General features: G+C 35.6%; 1 protein-coding gene across 1 annotated transcript in view; it reads left to right on the top strand.

The window, feature by feature from the left end:
• Positions 1-24,187, top strand: part of Nckap5 (NCK associated protein 5) — a 795,495-nt gene that overhangs the window by 284,920 nt on the left and 486,388 nt on the right. Inside the window, exon 3 of the mRNA XM_077110321.1 lies at positions 1,962-2,025. Within this exon, the coding sequence (XP_076966436.1) occupies positions 1,962-2,025 (64 nt within the window). The remainder of the gene's footprint in view (positions 1-1,961; positions 2,026-24,187) is intronic.

Raw genomic sequence — 24,187 nt, 5'->3', positions numbered from 1 at the left:
ATAACTCTGTGACTTTACTAAATTCACATATCAGTTGTATAATTATTTTAAAAATCACTTAAATATTTTATATAGGAAATTGTCATGTGTGCATAGAGCAGTTTTACTTCTTACATTTTGATATTCATGTCTTTTTTCTTGTCTTATCAGATGGGGGATAGAAATTCTGTGTATATTTTCAGAAGCAGAACACATATGCTTTTAGGCACTTGCTCATGTTTGTGATAACTCCATGTATTTTGATTAGCAGTAGATTATTCCTTCCCAGTGCTTTATACTATTCCCTTGTATGACTGACTGTGCTATTTATTTATCTACTTTGATGTTAATAGGTGTATGCATTCTCAGGTTAAGGTTGTTACAAGCAGTGTTTCTATGAGCATTCTAGTCTGTGGCTTTGAGTGAACATGTATTTGCATTTCTACTGGGTTTGCATTCCAAAGTAGACTTGCTGTGTCATTCGCCATGGGTGTATTCTCTTAAAATACTTACAAAATATTTTATCATTGCTATTCTTCTATTGCATTTTTAATGATTTCCCAGGAAAGAGGAGATGAATGCGTGAGTTTAATTTTCATATCAAATTAAACATCAGGCGTATGCATCCCTTTCAACTTCTGCTCCTTGTATTTAAACTACTCATCAGGACTTGAGTCAGAACACACATGGTCTCTACTTTGTTTGTAACCAGAAGGGGACTATGACTTTCATTTCTGTATTATTTTCTTGTCTACTTTATTGCCCTTTCTCACGGGGACAAGGAACCCACAGGTCTTGCCCCAGGATCCCAAACTTGTATCTCAGGAACATCTCCTGTTTCGTGTTTCCTTTGGTCAAGTTCCTACTGGAAGCTTGCTTGGCCTTAACACAACTAAGGCACATGGTCTTTTGGCAGACGGAGGCATTTCAAAGACCAAGGCAATTAGGACGGAAGAAATCCTTTCAGTCCTCTGGGACTCTAGCAGCCTCCTCTGTGTTTTGCATGGAACTGATCCTGTGCAGAGGGCAGACTAAGGGATGAAATATCACTCAAATAGTTTCACATATTGACAGTGTTCAAAGGATTTCAGGAGAAATCCTTGATAAAACTAAGATTTGGGGATTTCCAGAAGAAGCCGCCTCTATGTTAACCACTATTTAAGAAGAACCCCCCCTCCCCAGTTCAGGGATCTAAACTCAGAATTTCAATTATAAGGAATATAAAATGAACCCCACTGTTAAACTGAGAATATTAAAATTAATTGATTTTTAAGTCTACATTTTTTCATGTTTCCTAGATCCTGAAGAATGATTTATTTAGGCTTTTAAGTAAGGAAATCTAAACCTTTACCCTAAAACTACTACATGACAGTTAGGGCTTCAGGTTTTTTACATAGCCTCTCTTATCCTCAGTTTACTCTTTTATAAAACGAGGCTAATAGAATGTAGGGTAGTTGTCAGGCTCATATGAGATCAGGTAAAATGCCCAGCATAGAGAGAGTGTTACATAGCAAGCCTATGTAACAGATGGTTTCCTATTATTATTTTAAGAACAGTGTGAAGTTATGCTTTCTTTGCTTTTTAAAATGTGATATTGGTGTAGAGTAACAAAACGAAGATGATTAAAAACATATAAGCAAAGTTGACACAGGAAGAACAATTGAAGAATTTCAGCCTTGGGAAATGTATGTATAAATGATATATGCTAATGAACTTAAAGCAAAGCTTTTATTCGGTATTCAACCTTAATATGGTTATTACAAATCTAAGGCAAAAAAAAAATATCTCTCTCTTATAACACTGGATGAAAGTAAAGCACTAATGACCAATTGCTTTAAATATTTATAGAAAGTATCATGGAGGATGTAAGGGACAGGAAGGAGGGAGTTCCTCTGGGGATCTCCAAGGAATGCTTCACAGCCACTCTGGGATTGCCTCTACCCTGGGAATGGTCAACTCATTTTGTACTTTTGTTTCTCCAGGGAGAAGTTGGCTGTGGCCAGACTACAGAGAGAAGTTGCCCAGAGAACAAGCGAGGGGGCCATGGTGAGTCCTGACTGGTCTGAACCTCCTGTTCAGAGGTCTCTGGCTTCAAGGTCATTTTGTCCTTTTAAAGATACTAAGCAAAATATTTGTTGCAGCAAACTTAATGACTCTTTGGTAAATGATACATTTATAGTGCACTTTAGGCTGCTCTATCATTTGCAGAGAAAAAGAGATTAATTGACAGGAAAACTACTTGGGCTTTGAAAAAAATGTTCAAATATTCAAAGGCTTGTAATGCTTTATTTCAAAAAGCTCCACTGACTGCCCAGGCTCCCAGCTGTGAGCACAAGGTCCATAAATGAGTAATCTTAGATTTTCAGATAGGGATGTTTAACATAATTCAACCCTCTTAGTTCTCTGACCTTAAACAAATAACTGAAAAAAGCACCAAGTTGCTTGCTAATGTAATTGTCTTTTATTCTATTCCTTCTCTCCACTATTTGCAATATATTTCTCCCTGTCGTTTTCAGCTTGTGCCATTTAGAAAAGTGATGTTTCCTTGTGGTTTGAATTGTACTAAAAATCAATGTGGTTGTTTTGGTTCCTAGCAACTTCATTTTATAGGCTGTCTTTGCCAAAGTATTTGCCCAGGTGACACTATAATATCCGAGACGACTGTCTCCGTACCCAGGGAATGCATGTGTGTAGATTAACTGCTGTTGCTACCTCTGAGAAGAAAATATGACACCAAACTTATTTTTCCCCACTTATGACAAAGCAGTGGTATGTGTGTAATTCTTCAGCTGAAGATTTTTTTTTTTTTTTTTAAGAGAACCGGACACATTTTTAGCCCCTGAAAGGCTGTTTCCATTTGATTTGTGGGGGTAAATTGATAATGCATCCACTGAAAGAGTAAGAAGTTTGTGAAATATGCTGTCCTCTCACTTCTCCCAAGATTGGAGTGAGAGGCTGAATGCTAAGTGGATTCTGTAAGGTATAGTGGCCTGAGAACTTGCCCAAATCCTAGGGAAGGTGATTGTGTTGCTTGTTTTGCTATTGATCATAATGCAAAAAGAATCTTGAATGTTCAGGCAATTTGAAGCAGCCACTCAAAACATTGTTGAGCAATGAAATGGAAAAAAAAGTTGGAAAAAATAAAGATCTAGCTGAATGGTGAACTGAACATTTCCAATCTAGAGTTCTGGCTGCATTTAGAAATGTTGACAGGCAAGGCCGATCTGTTAATACTTTAGTCCTCTGGGATGAGCTCCTGCTTACCACTTCATCAGCTATGCTTGAATTGAATGTGAGGAGGTGCCTTTCCTAGGTCTTGGTTTTCTCATCTTGAAAATGAGGAGGTTAAAATTTTATGATACCCTTAGCTCAGTGGATCATGCTGCCAAACATTTGCCCATGTAAAGGTTTTATGATGCACAGCTTTTTTTCTGGTAATAACTAAATATCATCGAAGCTCAGAAAAGCAAAGACCTTGGAACAATGAAGTTTCTCTCTTTCTGACTCTGATGTTGAATGTGTCTGATGTGAAATGATTGCAGATAGATAAACGTCTACTCTTGAACAAAAACAAAACCTTCTTTTAAACACGATAGAAGTAATGGTTCAGCGTGAAAACAAAAGCCAAAACAGAAAATCTATATACAGATAGAAAGAAGCTGACTTTGTAGAAGTTATGAGTTACCCATGTTCTCTTACTGTATTTTAATGATGTTACTGAACATGACAATTTTATACCCATATATTAGAAAAATAATTATTGAGCAACTACTATATGCCTGGTGCTATCAAAAACAGTAGTGATTAAAACAGGCAAAAATCTGGTTATTAGAGTGCAGTGGTTGGGTAAACAGATATCCAATATGATTAAAATGTTAGCTGGTGGAAGGAGGTATGAGAAAATAAAACAGCAAAATGGGAGATCTGGGGGTCTAGGGGCTTACCATTTTAAATAGAATATGCATAGTGATGAATCACTGAAAAGTTAATATTTGAGCAAATCTTGAAGAGGAAGTGGAGTTTTCCCCCAGGGATATCTGGAGGAGAGCAGGATATCCAAGCAGGCAGCTTAGTTAATACAAAGGTGGGCCAGAGCCCAGGGAACTGTGTGGGCAAGGTTGGCTGCAAGGGATTCCAAGAGAGGGGAAATTGGAGGAGAAAGTCAGAAGAGATGGGAGCAGAGGAGTCAGCCCCTCAGGTCCCCATGAATCACTGGTGCATGCTTTCTGTGAAAGGAATCATTGGGAGACTAGGGACAAGGCAGTGACATGTTATGGATCAATGCCATTCATATCCCTGTCATCTCCCATTCCATCATTAATTATACCTCAGTTCCTTTGAGACACCATCATCTCTTTCATTACTTTTCTTTTATTTTCTGCTCCTTTCTCATTTTTCTTTTTTCCTTATATAGACAATCTTTTGAGTTTTGTAATTTGATTTTATTTCAGCTTTTCTGCTCCTGCAATTCTTCATTTCTAAAGTCTTCGTTCTTTAAGTATCTGAGAGCTCCTAAAACAAGGCAGTTCTGTTAAATCCTTTAAATTTCATTCTTGCTGCTAGAAATATTTCTGTGGAACTTCTGTTTCATCTTTAGCAGAAGTGGAGAGATTGCCTCAGCCAGATCACCTTATGCTTTCAAAAACCACTGTTCCCCATTTTCTGTTTTTCCACATGAAAGAAAAAAAATGGGATGAGAAAAAAAATGTGAAAGTTTTACTTAAAAAGCCATATAAATGAATTGAGGCAGATATTTATTTTTTAGAAATCATCCATAAATTTGTTATAGTCAAAGTCCTTAATGCAAAATACGCTCTTTTTAAAATTTGCTTTTATGTAATAGATCTCTTCACTTATATGTTTTCAGACTGTTCCAAGACACCATTTTGAGAAATTCATGTTTTAATAATTTCTTTATTTAGAATAATGTTAGATTTACAGAGCATTGTGAACTTGCCTACTGTTTGCCGTAACATTGACACCATTCATGACTGTGGGATGAATATCAACATTAGGTGATGAATATTGGCATATAATTATTAAACAAAATCTCTGTTAGAGGTTCACCAGTTTTCCCATCTATGTCCCCTTTTCTGACCTAGGATACCACCCTGGATTACACATTGCATGTAGAAAGGATTGTTTTTAGTGGCTAGCTGAACACATATGTGGAATTAAAACCAGAGCTTGGGGTGAGGCAGGTCTGGATTCAGTGTCCATCTCCACTGGTGGTTAATGATGTTGCCTTGGATACATTGCTACTTTTTATCAGTTCTATTTGTGATTCTGTTCTACTATCTCAGATCTTAATTTTAGGATACTTTCAGCATATCGAATGCTTTATTTATTTTTTCCTTCATTCTCACTTTCAGAAAATAACTCTCACCAGTATTTTTTCATACTTTGGTTATTTTGCATTACCTCTCTAAGATCGTTCATCTTCCTTCTGTGAGATTATTCCATTTTGGGGTCCATTCCACGGGCTCAGTGTACTACAAGTTCTGTTCTGTCTTTAAACTTCCATGTCATCTTAACTTTTTTATGGATGAAAAATATTCATTTCACCTGTTATGGTTTGGATATGAGTTGCCCCCCGCCCCGAAACTCATGTGTGTGTGTGCAATTCAAGAAAGTATAGAGGAAAAATGCACTAATCAGTGCATTAATCCCCTGATAAGAGATTAACTGGGTGGTAACTGTAGGCATGTAGGGTGTGGCTGGAAGAAGTGGGTTCCTGAGGGTATACCTTTGGGGTTTACTTTTTGTCCTTGGTGAGCAAGTTTTCCCTCCTCTTCCTTATGCCAAATCTTGAGCTGATTTCCTCCACCACACCCTCCCACCATAATGTTCTGCTTGGCTGGAGCAATGGAATTGCCATCTATGGACCAAGAAACTGTAAACCAAACAAACTTTTCCTCCTCTCCTTGTTCTTGACAGACATTTTGGTCACATCAATGAAAAAGCTGATTAAAACACCACCCCAAGTGTATAAATTCATTCATTCTCACTATCTTTTATATTATATTTTTATATTATATATTTTGTATTATATTTTTATATTATATCTTTTATACTATATTTTTATATTATATCTTTTATGTTTTTTTTTCTATGTAAATCTTCACAAGGTAGTAATTAGGTAGTAATGCTTGGCATGATGTAAGGATCGGAAAGATTTTTTTTTTTTTAACCAAACTGATAATTAATTTTCTAGCATCATTACTGAACAATGTCACCTTTACTATCTTTAACCTTATCTAGTATTCCCAATGTTAATATTAACTGAGGTCAGCAATGGGAATGCTGATATTTTTCCATTTAAAGTACTGTTATACAAACTGGTCTCCAAAAAATAAATAAATAAAAGAATATCCCCTACTCACTTTTTAAAAATAAACTCATTACAGAAAAGAATTTCAGGTAGTATAAAACATTCCCACATACCCCATATCCTGTTTCCCCTATTAAGACCTTACATTAGTACACTAGTATGTTTGTCACGATTAATGAGCCAATGTGATATATTGTGTTAATAAAATACATATTTCACCAGATTTCCATCATTCTAATGTCTTTTTTGTTGTTGTTTCAGGGTCTCAGCCAATGATGTATGTAACATTTAATTTCATGTGTCCTTAAACTTCTCTGGATTTCAACAATTTCTCAGATTTTCTTTGTTTTGGATGACCTTGACAGTTTTAAGAATAATGGTTAGGGTTTTTTTGTTTGTTTGTTTGTTTGTTTGTTTTGGCATTTGTCTCACTGGTATTTGTCAGATTTTTTTCTCATGATTTGGTTTGTATTTCAGCGAAGTAGTTCACATGTTAAAATTCCCTTTTTAGTCACATTATATCTAGAGTATACACTGTCATCATGACATTTCATTGTTAACACCAATGTTGGTCTGGTGGCTGAGGTAGGTTTTGTTGAGTTTCCCTACTATATAGTTACTTTTCCACCGTTTTCTATCTTGTACTCTATGGAACCAAGTCACCATGTGTAGCCCACATATAGGAATGGAGAGTGATCCTACCTTCTCAAGGGTAATAGCTACATAACTTCTTTTGAATTCTTTCATGGTACATTTCTCTTCTTCCCCATGACTTTATTTGTTCCATTGCTTATTTATATATTCATGAATGCATTGATGTTTGTTTTATACTTTGGGTTATGAACAAATATCATTTTATTTATTTTTTAATCGAGATGATTCCAACTTTGACTATTATGAGCATTTTTATTGGCTTCTTGAGTCACTCTCTCTGACAGATTCCCATCATTGTGTTTACTTTTTTTTTTTTAATTCTTCTTAACATTCTCTTTCTATAATTACAAGATTCTGTAAGCTCACTTTGTATGCTTCATGCCCCTGTCATAGAATCAGTATTTCTCCAAGGAAATCTGGCTCCTTTTAATGGACAAGTGAATTTGAAAACATGAATAATGAGTGTCAACTCACATATTTTATAAAGCTTATGTAAGGTAGTTTTTATTCCTGGGTTGTAATGTCTGCTTAACACCAGAAATATCATCAACACAAGTGGCAAAAATAATAGATGAAGAGGCAAAATACAATTCCAGTAGTCTCAGGAAAAAAAAAAACATTAATAAAATGCAGTAGTGGAATTTTATTTCCTTAAGTTGATAAAAGGATGCCCAGTGAAAATCTTAAGTCAACATTGTTCTTAATAATGAAGTATTCAAACATTCCTTTTAAAATCCATAAGCAGACTAGGATGTTTCCTGTCACTGCTTCTGTTGAAGTTCTTGTCTTGGCTAGCACAGTAAGGCAAGACAGATAATTAGTATAAGGGTTGAGGAGCAGTTTGTACTATTTGCTGTCAGTCACTCTGTAAACAGAAAAAATATCAGGGAATCTTTACAGAAGCTTTTGAAGATTGTTGAATGTAAAATGAATGGAAAAATAATCAATAGACTTTCTCCTACATCAATCCTTATAAAGTATATTTTTAAAAATATTTAAAACATGGAAAAAAGGGATGTAGTAATAAATCTCAGGCAAAATGTTATGAAATACTGATGGAGAAAAATCATTAAAGGGCTTAAAAGGAGACCAAAATTAGTGGAAAATTATGCCATACTTGTGAAAGGGAAGACTCAATACCATGAAGATACCAATCTGAATAATGTATACATTCAGTGTGATGACAATCAGAATCCCAGCAGGGTTTTCATGGAATTTATCAAGCAAATACAGATACTAACATGAAAAAAAGTTTCACCATATATGATATGGTTTTAAAGAAAAATAATGCGTATATTGTGTTTTGTCATGCATGAAGATTTACTGCTGAAACAGTGTGATGTTGGGGAAAAGATATTCAAATCAACCCTAGAATAGAATGGAGAGCCTTGAATTATACCTGTGTATATGGGAGATAATGGAAGTAGAATTGCAAACTAGGAAGAAGAGAATGGGCTATTTAAAAAGGCCACTGTGGCAATTTATATAGCAGATGGTATAATTTAGTTGCTATCAAATACCATGGAGAAAAGTGAATTTTGTAAAAATCAAAAGTTGGAAAATTAAAAGTGAAAATATACAACTTTTCTGAGTTAATGTAGGGGCATATGAAATGTATAAATAAGAAAGGATTTTTTTTTAAAAAAAAGACAAAATGCATAAACCATAATGGGAAAAGATAGATACATCTGAATACATTTGAAATAAAAATGTTTGTTTAAGAAAGATATCATTAACAAAATGAAAAAATATGATATTTGAAAGAGAAGCTAGCAGAGTAGTATGATGATCAGTAAATGTTGAAAAGTTTCTTGTTCAGAAAAATGCAGATGATAAATTAAAATCCTCTGCCTATCTATTTGGAAAGATTTTTGAAGGTTGAGAACTCCACTAGGCAAGGATATGTAGACATTGAAATTCTTCTGTACTGTTGGTGGGATTGTAACTAATTTAAATATTTAGAAGATCCATTTTTTATTATCTTGTAAAGTTGAAGTCCAAATTGCTTGTGACTTGGAAATTCCATTTTATATTTCTATACTAGAGAATTTTTTAACATATATACAAAGTAGTTCATAGAAAAGTGTACACGTTAGCTCCATTCTATAAGAAAAAGTAAAACAGTGTCAAGGTCTTTTAGTAGAGTAGGGCAATAAAAAGATTTATTCAGAGAAATAATATGCAGATGTTAAAATGAACTAGATTTGCATGTGTGTACATGGATAAATGCCAGAAGCATAACATTAGAAAAAAAAGATGTAAGGGAATATCATACTTCAAATTTATTATAATGAATACCTTAGGGAGGAGAGGTCTTAAGTTGTATCGATTTATTTAATTTTTTAATAAAGTACATATACCATGATTTTTAAAAAATATGGTAACACTGGATGGAATAACGTTGTATTGCATTTTCTGAAATACTCTCTGAATTTTAAAAGTACTTTATCGCTAATGATCATAAGTGAATTTAGACTAAAATATTGAAGTTAAAAATAGTACCATCAACAGAATGATGGGAGTAATTAGAAGAAGATATTAGAAGATGTGTTATTTCTATGACCTGGACATGGCAAATACATGTCTGAGCATAACTGCGGGGTCATAAACTGAAGGGAAAAGATGGAGATCAGACAGAGAAGATGATACCTTCTATCAAAAAAAGGCTAAATAACATGAAATTAAATGCCATTTTTATTGCAACATATAAAATTGACAAAAGGAGATAAAATACTAGTAATTTGTAGAGAAACCCACAGAATAATGCTGTGGATTATGTAGCTGAATTAGTGCAATATTAAACTGTGCTTGAAAAGGTGGATGGCCTGGGAATCTTCAGTTTGCCCCAGGATTCTTTCAAGGATATAATTAGTTGTCAAAGATAACATTACTATGTAGCACTCCCCTGTCCAGGTAGGTAACACCTGGAATATCCCAGGTCCACCATCATATTTAGGGAAATTTCTACCTTTTTTCCAATTCAGCTTTTAGATTCTACCAGAGATATGGAAGCAACAGTTATAAATATATATGCCCCAAACAATGGAGCATCTGTGTTCATCAGTCAAACTCTTCTGAAGTTCAAGAGTCAAATAGACCACAACACAATAATTCTGGGTGACTTTAACATACCTCTTCACCACTGCATAGATCTTCCAAACAAAAGCTAAACAAAGAAACTATAGAATTCAATAATACAATCAATAACTTAGACCTAATTGATATATATATAAAGTATATTATCTATCAATGAGTGAATACACTTTCTTCTCAGCAGCACATGGATCCTTCTCTAAAATATGCCATATATTATGCTGCAAAGCAACTCTTAGTAAAAACAAAAAGAGGTAGAGATACTACCCTGCATTCTATCAGACCACAATGGAATGAAATTAGAAATCAATGATAAAATAAAAAATAAAAGATACTCTAACACCTGGAGACTATATAATATGCTATTGAATGAACAATGGGTTGCAAAAGACATCAAGGAGGAGATTAAAATATTTGAATTTTAATTGAATGTTCCATTCATTTTCCAACAGGACAGAAGTTTCAGAAGACAATTTATTTCAGCAAAGAGTCTCATAGTTCTGGTGGCTAGAATGGCTTTGTTTTGTGTTTGAAGTAGGGTGAAGGTGAGAAAGGACACCATGAAGCATGACACTCTCCTTTTGTTATTCTTTAAAAATCTGAAGTAAAATTTCAAAGTCAGATGCAAGTGTCTTAACTATGTAATTTGGTTAGTTTAGATTCACGGCAACACCCACAGCCTTACTGAGGTGTAGAATATTTTCATCACCAAAGTTGCCTTTTTACTTTTGTCTTGTCAATCCTACCTCTACCTCTGCATAATTAATTATTGATATACTTTATGTAATGCCTGTATTCATTCTGCCTTCTCTTGAATTCTATGTAACTGGTACTGTAAAAATTTCTTTCATGTCTGCATGCTGTATTTCAATATAATGTTGTTGAGATTCATGCATGTTTTGTGTTTATTAGTAGTTTTTTTTTAAAAAAAAACAGCTAAGTTGTTTTTTTTCATTATATGAAAATACCACAGTTTATATAATCTGTTTTCCTTTGGAAAGATATTTGAGTTGTTTCCACCTTTTTTGAATAAGGTAATTATGAAATTCTTGGGTAATACTATTTGTGGATCTATCAGTCCATTATTGAATATATGATTTGTAAATATTTTCTCCTATTCTGCTGGTTTTCTTTTCACTTTTTTGATGGTGTCCTTTAAAAACACTGAACTTTTTTTTTTTTAATTTAGAAGAGCTCCAATTTCTTTCTTTCTTTTTTTTTTTTTTTTTTTTTTACTTTTGGTAGTTTATTTAAGAAGGCATTGCCCAATCCACGGTCACAAGGATTTTTCTATAAGGTTATGGTTTCAATCCTTTTATTTACATCTATGGTCCACTTGGAGTTTTGTGTGTGATTTGAAGAGTCCAACCTCACTTTTTTGTATTAGGTTGTCCATTTGGCCTATCACAATTTGTTAGAAAGACTGTTTTTCTCCTTTGAATTATATTGGTGTCATGTTGAAAATCAATTGACATGAATACAAAGGTTTATTTCCGTGGGTTTCTACTGATCTGTCAATCTCTCCTATGCCATTAGCACATTGCCTTGATTGCCATAGTAATCAAGAAACACAAGTACCACTGTGTAATAAGTTTTGAAATTGAGGATGTGTGTCCCCCATTTGTTCTTCCCTCTCCTAAGTTTGATGGTTATTCTAGGCCCTTTGCATTTCCACACGAGTTTTAGCATTAAGTTGTTGATGTCAGAGGGAAAAAGTCAACTGGAGTTTCGACAGGAATTGCATTGAATTGATCCCATCAATTTTAATCCAGTTTAATTGATTCTTGGGTTTCAGGTGAATGAAATCTAAAGCACAGGCTCTTTTGTGTCTTAAATCTTCCACATAGCATAATGTTGAGATTTATTCATGTCGTTATATGTATTCATGGTTCATTCCTTTACTTTGCTGAGTAGTGTTGCATTTTTAATCTATTCTATTGCTACAAATCCATTTAAATATTTTCCAGTTACTAGCTATTATGAATTAAGCTATTATGAATACTTTATGCAGGGAATCATGATGGTAGGGCAGTAGAGATTGGACCCTGGGCCGCCCACATGCTAGGTAAATGCCCTACACTGAGTTATATCCCCACCCCAAATTGTTGAATCTTAGGGTAAATGTAGGTTTATCTTTAAAAGAAACAGCTCTTCTGTATTCCAAAGTATTCTGTTATACATTGCCACCAGCAAAATGAAAGAGATTTTGTTGCCAACATTTGAAATCACCAGTCCATTTGATTTTGGCCATTGTAGTTTATATGTAAGATGATCTTGTTGTGTTTTGATGTACACTGCCTATATGGTAAAATATATGAGCATTTTTCATCCACTTACTGCCCATTTAAAATGAAGATATTATAATTAGTTTATCTATTTTCTTTTTGACAGATATTTTTGTTGTTTCTACTCTTTATGAATATGGTAGCTGTGAAATTCTTGGCCCATACTTTATGTAGATATTACAGTCAATTATTAGATAAATGATTTGTGATTATTTTCTCCCATTTGGTTGGTTTTTCTTTTCACTTTTTTCCCATGGTCTCCTTTTAAAAAACCAAGGATTTTTTTTTTTTTTTTAATTTTGAAAGAGCTCCATTTTTTTTCCCACTGTTTTACTTTTTTTAAAAAAATATTTTTTTAGTTATAGTCACAATACCTCTATTTGTTTATTTTTATGTGGTTTTGAGGATGGAACCCAGCACTTCGCACATGCTAGATGAGGGCTCTACTGCTGAGCCACAACCCCGGCCCCCACCATTGTTTTACTTTTGATAAATTATTTAAGAAGGCATTGTTTAATACAGGGTCAAAAAGTTCTTCCTTTTAGGTTATGGCTTTAGTCCTTATATGTACATTGCTGGTCTATTTTGAGTTTTTAATGTGTGACTCTGCTAAATTCTTTTGCATTCTTTTGCTTTTCTCTTTTAGTTATGAGGGTTTTTTTAAATATAAATTTTCAATACTTGTGAAAATATGTCTTGCTAACTTCTTGTTCTTTGCTTTGCCTATCCATTTTAAATAATGGTGTCTTTTGATGAACTGAAGTATTTAAATATTGAAGATCTATTACTTGTTCTTTGACAATTAGTGCTTTCTGTATTTTAAGAATTTTTACCTATTCCATGTTTATAAAAATGTTATTTTGCATTTTTTCTATAAGCTTTATAGTTTTGGGGCTGGGAAATATAACTCAGTTGGTAAAGTGCTTGCCTCGCCTGCACAAGGCCCTGGGTTTAAACCCTAGCACCACACCACACACACACACACACACACACACACAGCTTTATAGTTTTGGGTGTTATATGTAGATACATGATCCAGTGGGACTTAATGTTTTCTATGATGTGGGTCCAGTTTTGACATTATTAAAATTACAGACACTCACATATGCTTGTATACTTTTCTAAAAAAAAATAAATAAACTTTCTTTCATGGATCTTCTTGGTAACTTGTTGAAAACCATTTGCCTCTATGTGTACAAATTTACATTTGAACTCTCACTTTTATTCTTTGTAGCTATTTTTGTATCCTGTACAAATAACATATTGTATGATTATCATGATTTTTATAAGATTTCAAATAAGGTAGTATAAGTCTTTCAACTCTGTTCTCTTCGTAAGACATTTTTACTGTTCTAAGTCCCTTTGATTTCCATATCAATATTAGAATCAGGTTGTCAATTTTCTTAAAATGCCTCCTGTGATTTTTGTTTATAATAGCATTGAATCTTCAGATCAATGTGAGCAGAAGTGATATATCACAATATCAAAATTTTCAATCCTTATACATGATGTAAACCTCCATTTATTTACATCTTCTTTAGTATTTTTTAAAGAAATTTTTTAGTTGTAAAATGGACACACTACTTTTATTTTATTTATTTTTATGTGGTGTTGAGGATTGAACCCACACGTGTGAGATGAGCGTTTTACTGCTGAGCCAAAACCCCTGCCCCTTCCTTTATATCTTTGAGCAGTATTTTCTAGTTGTCTGGAGATCTTGAACTTCATATTTTTAAACTTAACCCTACTTATTTTATGTTCATTGATGCTAATAGATGAAACTTTTTGCACATTTTGTTTTAAGTTATTTGTTGGTAGTTCTTTTTAGAACATCAAAAATTGATCCACTCTCTTGTAGCTTTAATAATTTCTTTTGGTCATTAGAATTGTACCTCAATTTCTATTTCTGACATTCTTGGGATTATTATTATTTTGTCTTTAGTTTTCTACATTGTGATTATGATGTGCCTGGATGTAGATTTCTTTGAAATTATCCTGTCTTGGGGCTCACTGAGCTCTTGAATCAGAGTTTCTCTTTCATCAAATTATTTCTTCAAATATATGCATATTTATACCACACCTTTTTGCCTATCTAAAATTCTAATGTTATAAAAGCTAGACTTAATATTTCATGAATATTTCCTGCATTTCTTGATTTTTTTTCTTTCTTTGTAACATTGGATAAGTTTTGTTAATACTTTCATATTCATTGATTCTTGATCATTTACATTCCACTACTGAATCAGACTAGTGACTATTCTATTTTGATTTTTTTTGTTTTTCAGTTTTAAAGATTTCCTTTGTTCTGTTTCTTTGCTAATATCTTCTGTGTTAACAGTTTGCATTTCTTGTTAAAAGAAGTTATAATTTCTTCACTAAAGGAAGGTTTTTTTTTTTTTAAATCCTTTATTTAAAAATATTCTATGATCTCTGCTTAGTATCTGTTGATTGACTTTTTTGTTCCCTCATGAGTTAAGATTTCCTGAGTTCTTCAATGGTGAGTAATTCTGTGCTGTCTGCCAGGCATTTTGAATGTTACATCATGAGATTTTACATCAGAGAATTCTGAGTTGTTGTTTTAGCTGGCGGTTGACCAGGTTGGACTCAGCCTCAGGCTCTGACCTGCCCTCTGTGGGCCATGTTCCTGGGTTTACCTTTCACAGTGTTCACAGTGCTGATTGGATTCCCACCAGGTGTGCACTGCCCCGAGGCCAGTCTGGGATTTGGCTTTGGTCCTTGTAGCTCAATCTTCATAGTCAGCGTAGGCTGTTTAGATCACATCTGTGCATGTGTAGCTGAGAGATGAACATAGGTGTTCATCACAGTGTGGTAGAATTGTTCCTGGGCTCTTCTGCCTCCCTGTGACCTGGCTTTTTTTTTTTTTTTTTTTTTTTTTAACCTTCTTGGAGCCTCTCTTCCTAATCCCATCCAGAAACCTAGGGCTTTTCTTTGTCTTCTCATTACCTCCCACGAATGCACCTATGTGTGTAGCTCAGCAGTCAGAAGGTAGGAGAAAATAGCAATAAGTCTGCACCTCTCACTTTTGTAATCACAACTTTCTGAAAAGCACCTTCAGAGCTTTAAGTAGTTAATCTTAGTGACTCTCCTTTTGCTGTCACCATCAGTGCAGAAAGGGCTGGGAAAGGGAGAAAGGGAAACAAACAAGCAAAAAAACTAGTTACAATATGTCCTCAGTCCTAATGATCCCTTAAGCTCTCTTACCTGCTTCTCAGAGTAGACAAGGAGCTGTTCCTGGAGCTGGTTCTGTCCACACCTGCTGTAGGCTTCTGAGACTTGGTCCATATATGAGCCCAGGCAAGGTGATACCAGAGAGGGGAAAGATGGTGAACTCATGGCTAGCTCAGGGAACTCTTGATTCTGTTCTCCTTCTTGAGTATGTCTGCTACCATTTATTTTCAGAGGCTTTAGAAGGGGCCAGGGATGTAGCTCCGTAGTAGAGTGCTTGCCTAGCATGTGTGAGGACCTGGGCTCAATCTCCAGCACCACAAAACAAAGCAGGGTCCTTGGAAAGCTGTTCAGTGCATCCCGTCAAGGATTTATGTTTGTGTTCGGTGGGAGGGACAGCCTGCAGTGTGCTTGCTCCATCGGTCCTGGAAGCAGAACCCTCAAGTGATTCTTAGGCAGGATCAGGACCTCTCCTTCAGCAAGGCTTGGAATCTGAACACGATAAGGACCCTGGAGAATGCCTTTGCTTTATCCAGAAGACCGCATCTGGAAACGCGGGAGCCCTCCTAAGCTCTGCTTTACAAGTGCACCCGATGGCATTTTGGGAATTCACTGTGAAGTTCTCTTTGCTGTCAGTCCCACTGCCAGATTTTCTGTGCCTCAAGGACTGTTCCCTGATGCCCTCTGAGCAGCATTAAAGGCTGTAGAAGTGTCATCAGTGAGGGCATCAGGTGCTGTGTGCCCAGGCTCTTTAGAAAGCTCTGTGCATATGCTCCTCACAGGAGCTCCCCCTGGGGTCTCCTAGATCCTTCCTCAGCGGCTTCCCGTTCCTGCCTCTTTCTACTGGAAGCCTCTAATATTTCAGGAGTTTTTTTTTTTTTTTTTAATAGCTTTGCCCTTAGCTTTCCATGGACACTATGCTCACATTGTGGTGGGGTTCTCTCTTCAGTCTCTCTCTCTCTCTCTGGTTTATCATTTATTTCCAGGTGAAGATTCAGTGAAAGGCCATTACCAAAAAAAAAAAAAAATAGAAAGAAAGAAAGAAAGAAAGAAAAGACAGATAGATGCTTAGTTGGAGCTTCCTAGGGATTCTGAGTAAAATCACCAGCATGTTCAACCTTGAAGCTTTTTATCAAAAGTTTATCTGCTATTTATTGGCTAACTCCTGTTAATTGCAGTTTCTATTCTACTGTCCGACCCAGGCTCTCTTTCTTTTCTGGGGCAGGGGGAGGCTTCATTGGTTTCTGGGTTTCACATCATTTATGTTTCTTAATGGCTTTAGTCCTCTCATGGGGTTTTAAAATTCATAATATTCACCCCTATCAGCCTAGTTTTCATTGCTACAATGGATGCAATGTTTTCTTGAGGCTTTCTCCATCCCCAGCTAAATTTGACTTTATCCCTCTCAGTATTTTGCCACTGTTTGAGCACTATTTCTTGAGCAGAACTCCCTATCAGTATTCACTTGCCTTAGCACATTTGTCATGAATTCTTTTTTTTTTTTTTCCCTCATGTTACTAAAATCCAGTTTTTAACGCGTGATTCTCATGGTATTTCAAGGAGCAGTGAGAAGACCACCATTCAAGTATGATTGTGTTGATTTCCGCCCTGGTTAGTTTCCACCCTCACCTTCTCCACTCTTCAGAGGCTTGGAGGAGGAATATGTCCCCCTAAGATTTATGGGGAACTGTTTTCAGATGCCTTTGGTTAGTGGTTGACAGTGATTCAAATGGAGGACGGAGTGAAGCAAGAGCAAAGCATGACTCCTTTGTGCCAGTTTTCTATAGAGCCTTTTGCCTTCAAGGAAGCTGCACTGTCAAGGATTCCCCTTGGTTATTCGCAGGCCATCCCAGCAAGTGCTTTCACTGGGTCTTTGGAACTCTGTGTCATCCAGGAACCACACCTTCTGAAACTTCAGATTGTGTGTTTTGACAGCAACATTTTTCAGAAGGCCCTCATTTCTTTGAACTCCTCACCTGAGGGTTTCTTGATTTAAAAGGGTGACTTGCCTTATCCTGACAATCTCACACAGCGTGAGAGGAAGTGGTGTGAGGCAGCTTTGTACTGTTTGGTCACTGCTTCTGAAATTAGCCTTCAGCTCTTAGTGTCTGGAGTATACACTGTGAAAAGCAAGAGCTTAAGTAAACTGGAAACCTCAGCATCTTGCATACCTTTCCTAGGGATTGGGGGTACATGCACTTACATTATAAGACCGAAGAGTCTTTTCTATTAGTTGTATTACTTTTCTTGACAAATAAAAAACTTAATGATGAGAGAGGGTGCTTTTTTTTTTTTTTTCCCCATGTACCAGTTAATAATCAGATGTCTAGGACCTGTCCATACTGCAGTGATCTCTTTTACAGGATGACTACCTCTTTATTTTCTGGGTCTGTGGGTGCATTCTTTTTTAGAAACATACACCTCACACAACTGGCACATGGACCTCGCTATAAAATTAAATTTTAGTATTGGCATAAATATGAATAAGATTCCAGATGTGGGGAAAGAGAAAGAAAATGTGAATGTGAGAAAAGATATTAATTATTGGAAGTGCAAGGGAAAATTTAACCTGTAAATTCAAGAAATAAAAACCTTCACATTGGAAACCTTAGCATGGTAAATGTGCTTAGTAAGTGTAGGATCAGAGAGTAGTAGATGCCCTTTCTGTATATAATGCAGAATAAGAGAGAGTAAGAGGTCCCAAACTTAAGGGACTGATTTGCAGGTCCCTGATTCTAAATATTGCCCCTGCCTTTCACAGGCTGACTCCTCTTATACAAAATGTTTGAGTCCAAAATGTTTGAGACCAAAATGTTGAAGATTTTGGAATTTTTAAGAGTTTGAATTACTTACATCCCTAAACTGCAAATCAAAAATACTCCCAAAACCAGAATGTTCTAGATGCTCAAAAATTTTTCGAACATTGCGGATTTCAGATTTTTAGATTGAGGTGCTCAACCTATATCTAGAGTAAGATGGATTTAAAGGTTTGTGATAGAGGAAAGTATTTTTTCAATCATTAAATAAAAAGTTTATTCTATTAGAATTGCAGCATTATATTTTCTGAACCAGCAGTTTGTTGCTTGCATATGTATAGTTTGAGCTATAAAGCTGTAAATTTGGATCGATTTTAGGTATAAGATAACTAACATTTTTAGTTGGAGAGAGTGTGGCCTTTAGTTTCCATTAGTGGGGGGATAGGTAGAAGAAATTGTCATTTCCTGTTTACCTGAGTAGATGCTGAGAATGTTGTTTATATGCATGTGTATGGGTGCTCTTGTTCAAAAATGTGTATTAAATTTAAGAGCAGTGAATTCACTGTCAGGTTGTCCTTGGTAACAGTAGCCTAGCCACCAAGTCAATTTTAAGTAGCAAAACATCAGTGTCCTTAATTTTTTACTAAAATATACTAATATTTTACAGAAACCATCTTTTCAAATGTAATTTGGAATTAAATGAGAAATTTCCTTTTTATACTACAGACAAGATACGTCCAAGTGACAGGGAGTGCTATGTCATGTGGTACTTGTTTCTTCTATTTTTTTTTTTTTTTAAAGAGAGAGAGAGAGAGAGAGAATTTTAATATTTATTTTTTAGTTTTTGGCAGACACAACATCTTTGTTTGTATGTGGTGCTGAGGATGGAACCTGGGCCGCACGCATGCCAGGCGAGCGTGCTACCGCTTGAGCCACATCCCCAGCCCTATTTTTTTTTTTTTTTAAGGAAGTACTGTGCGTTTTCTGTAATGGCTGTGTTTATTTATACTCCCACCAACAGTATCCAAGGGCTCACTTATTAATACACTCTTACTAATAGTGGTTATCTTTTGAAACTATACTTCCTCACCCGGGCAAGGTGATATTTTTCTCATGACTTTGGTCTACTTTTCCTTAATGACTGGTGACATTTAATCTTTTTTATCCTCCTGTACCTTATCCAAAATGTTGGGGACCAAGAGGTTTAACATTTTTATGTCCTCTTTGGAGAAAGTCTGTTCAGACCCTTTCTCATTTTTCAGCCATTTTATTATTTTATTTTGCTTTGCTGTTGACTTCAGTTTATTTTACTTTATATTATTGATTAATTTATATTTGCATATAAATCCCTTAATGGCTGGTGTGTAAATATTTTCTCTCAACTGGAGGCTGCCATTTCATTTAGCCAATTATTTCTTTGTTGTGAAGAAGTATTTTAGTTCATGTCGTCTCACTTGTTTATATGTGCTTTGATTGCCTGAGCTTTTGGTGTGATACTAAAACCAACAAATGAAAATTCATTGCCAATGCCAGTATTAATGAGAATTTTTCCCAGTATTTTCTTCTGAATTCTTTCATTTCATATTTTACATGTATGTTTTTTTTAATTTTAATTAATTTATTTTTTTAATTTGTTCTAATTATTTATACATGACAGTAGAATGTAATTTGACACTTTGTACACAAATGGAGCACAACTTCTCATTCCTCTGACTATACATGGTGCAGTCACACCAGTAGTGTAATCCTACATGTACATAGGGTAATAACGTCTGTCTCATTCTACAGTCTTTCCCATCTCCACAGCTCCACTCTCTCCTGACTCCCCTCTGCTCAATCCAGAGTTCCTTCATTCTTCCCTATGCCCCCTATTATGGATAAGCATTCGCTTATGGGAGAAAACATTTGACCTTTGGTTTGGGGGGTTTAGCTTATTTCTCTTAGTATGATATTTTCTAGCTCCATCCATTTACCTGTATATGCCTTAATTTCATTCTTCTTTAAGGCTGAGTAATATTCCATTCTGCATATGTACCACATTTTCTTTATTCATTTATGTACTGAAGGGCATCCATAGTTTTGCTGTTGTGAATTGAGCTGCTATAAACATTGATGTGGCTGCATCACTGTAGTAAGCTGATTTTAAGTCCTTTGGGTACAGATAAAGGAGTGGGTCAAATGTTGGTTTCATTCCAAGTTTACTGAGGAATTTCCACACTGGTTTCCATAATGGTTGCACCAGTTTGCAGTTCCACTAGCAATGTATATGTGTACATTTTTCCCCATATCCAGGCCAATACTTATTATTGCTTGTGTTCTTGATAATTGCCATTCTGACTAGCGTGAGATGAAATCTTAGAGTTATTTTGATTTGCATTTCTCTAATTGCTCTTGAAGGTGACCATTTTTTTCATATGTTTGTTGATTGATTGTATTTCTTCTTCTGTGAAGTGTCTGGTCAGTTCCTTAGCCCATTTATTAATTTTTTTTTATTGTTGTTGTTGTTATCAGGGATTGAACCCAGGGTCACTTAATCACTGAGCCACATTCCCAGCCCTTATTTGTATTTTATTTGGAGACAAGATCTCGTTGAGTTGCTTAGAGCCTCACTGTTGCTGAGACTGGCTTTGAACTCATGATCCTCCTGCCTCAGCTTCTTGAGCCACTAGGATTAGGTTATTATTATTTTTTTGGGGGGGGGGTGTTAAGTTTTTACAGTTCTTTTTTTTTTTTTTTTTTTTTTTTTTTTGTGGTGCTGAGGATTAAACCCATGGCCTTGTGCATGCAAGGTAAGCCTTCTACCAACTGAGCTATATCCCCCGCCCCTCAGTTCTTCATATATCCTGGAGATTAGTGCTCTATCTGTGATAAAGATTTTCCCCCCATTCTGTGGGCTGTCTCTTCACATTATTATTTCCTTTGCTGAGAAGAAGCTTTTTAGTTTGAATCCATCCCATTTATTGATTCTTGATTTTACTTCTTGTGCTTTGGGAGTCTTGTTAAGGAAGTCAGATCCTAAGATGATGTAATGAAGATTTGGTTCTACTTTTTCTTCTGTTTGTGCGGTGAGAGATAGAGGTTTAGTTTCATTTTGCTACATATGGATTTCTAGTTTTCTCAGCACCATTTGTTGAATAGGCTACTTTTCTCCAATGTGTGTTTTTGGCGATTCATTTTTTTTTAATCAATTATTTTCAGTTTAGGGATCTTTCTTTAACCATTTCATTAGGATAGGTGTGACACAATTTTTTTTTTCAGTTTTCCTTCATCTGAGAATTTATTGATTTCCCTTCATTTCTGTGGGTCTTTGGCTGGTTTTGCAGTGTTGGATTTGACAGTCCTGATTTTACAGCACTTGAAAAATATGCCACTTCCTCCTAGCCACCAAAGTTTCTAATGAGAAACTTGTTGTTGCTCTAAATATTTTACCTATGTTTATCTTAACATTGGTTTCCTCACTACTGTCAAAATATAAATATATATATATATTTTTTTTTTTGTTCTTCATTTTTAGAAGTTTGACTGTGATGTGTCTTGGTACTGACTGCTTTGGGTTTATCTATCTGGGGTTTACTCTGTTTTTTAGGATTATGTATTTTGTCAAATTTGCATTTTCATTTATTATTTCTTTGAGTGTTTCTTCAGCCCCTCTCTCCTCTCTTTCATGAGCTCTGAGCCATGACGATGACATGGCTTTGTTTTAGTCACATAAACCCGTGAGGCTCTGTTGATTATTATTTTTTTAAGCATAATTGCTCTTTGCCATTCAGATTGTGTATTTTGTATTACTCTATGTTCAGATAAATGGATTCTAATCTCTTTTCCTCCATTCTGCTCTTGAACCCTTTCATTGGCTTTTTTTTCAGCTCTTGAATTTTTCAGTGCTAGATTTCCATTTGATTCATATTTTTCATTTATTTGTTGAGACATCCTATTTCTTTGCTAATAAGGACTTCTCATTTTCATTTAATCATGAGCGTGACTACTCACTGAAACATTTTCTCATGACCACTTCAAAATTTTTTGTCAGAGATTCTAACATCTCTCTCGTCTTTGAGTTGGGATTGATTTTATTTTATTTTTTTCATTCAGTTTGAGATCTTAGTTTTGTTTTGTTTTGTTTTGTTTTTTTGCATGACAAGTGGTTTGCTTTTTTATTTATTTGCTTATTTTTTTTGACTGATATCTGGACCTTTGGGGTATTGTATTAGGGACCTCGGCTATTATTTAAACCTTCTGCTTTTCCTGGCGTCTGCATACACTCCTTCAGCAACAGGATGGAGGGGAAGGCCAGTCTCATTCATGCCAGTTGAGGGAACTGATCCAGTTTCCCCATCAGCCTCCATTGACAAGGAGGTAGGGGACTTCTGATTACTGCTGGGCAAGTTTAGAAGTCCAGGCTCCCCAGGAGAATCTCCACTGCTATCCCATCGCATAGGAAGGGAAGGAGTGTTTTGTTATTGTTGCCTATGTGGCCTCCGTCGACATAAGGGGTGAATATCCCCATTACCCCGAGTGAGGCTGAAAATCCTGTCTCTCTAGATATGCTCTGATACTGCCCCAGCAGAGGGTTCTGGGTGCAAGTCTGATCACCATTAATGTCATTTAGAAGTGGAAGTCCAGGCTTCCCAGTGTGTGTCTGTTTACACCGTGGGACTCAGCGGGCTTTCTGTGGCCTTTTCTGATACCTCTTCTATGGTTATATTGGAGTATCTCCTATTAGCCGCCCAACTTGTGGAAATTTAGAATCGAAAATACTGGGCAGAGCCCCGGAGACTTCAAATATTCACTCCTCTTACAAACAAACCTGTAGTATGAAAGCAGCCAAAAAAAAATGTGTGTGATAGCTGGACATATGGGGTATGGGATCAAAGGAGGAGTGTTCTTTGTTTTATTTGAAAACATGGCTAGCGCTAATGCGTGTTTACATTCTGAGGGCATCTGTGTTGTTTAAGAGGGTAAAGTGAGGCTGCCCTTGAAAGACTTGGACCATGCATTCTGGATCCCCCACCCACTGCATTTGTCTTCACAGTTGGATTCGGGGCCTTCCAGAATAGGGAATGTGATTAAATCCTTGTTCCTTGGCACACACACAGTTACTTTCTTCATTTTCTTTTCTTCGCCTGCCTTGGCAGTGAACCCTGCAGGGCCTGGAGCATTATAAGGCTAACCAAATGCTGTGATTGTAGGTAGGTGGCAAGTACACTTCAAGGAATATTCTCATGTCAAAAACCTAGGAAAAAGTCCTCCCGTGTCACCAAAATTCTTAGAATATTGACCCTGGCATTTCTAAACTTAAATTACCTGCAACCTGGGTTACTTAGTTTAAATCCATAAAATCCTGAGATATTGTGTTGATACTGGAACATTTTCGTGTCATGTTTTAAAAATACTGATTTCTTAATATCTTTTGTAGTGTGGGGTGTTATGTAATAACAAAAATTTCAGCTCAAAGAGAAATTCATTATAGAATATTACCTATCTAGATGTAAGCGCAATTGCTCTACAATGTGAACTTTAGAAACCTGAGTTTGGGAATATGGGATGGAGCCTGAGGAAGCTGGATGAACAAAGAAACTATTGTAGATAGACCTAACCATACATTTTAGGCATTGTTTATAGATTTTAAAAAATAGTTGTGTTTACATGTAGGTCCACTCATAATTTTCATATGGATGTAGATGTCATTGTGACGAAATGCAAAATCATTTAAAAGTGAATCCATGCTTCTTTTGCTTACCAGGTGTTTGCTAATCAAAGACACAAAAGAAACAAAACCACTAGTGCATGAAAATGTTCAAAGATCGGGAATCATTGTTAAGCAATTCTAGAGTTGCTTCAAAAAATGTAAGTGGTGTGTTTAACTAAAGGGTTGTGAGTGATGTTGCGTCCAAAGTACACAA

This window comes from Callospermophilus lateralis, chromosome 9 (assembly GCF_048772815.1).
Source record: "Callospermophilus lateralis isolate mCalLat2 chromosome 9, mCalLat2.hap1, whole genome shotgun sequence".
Classification (NCBI taxonomy): Eukaryota; Metazoa; Chordata; class Mammalia; order Rodentia; family Sciuridae; genus Callospermophilus; species Callospermophilus lateralis.
The sequence above is the reverse complement of the archived record's forward strand: the minus strand, read 5'-3'. Positions and strand labels throughout refer to the sequence as shown.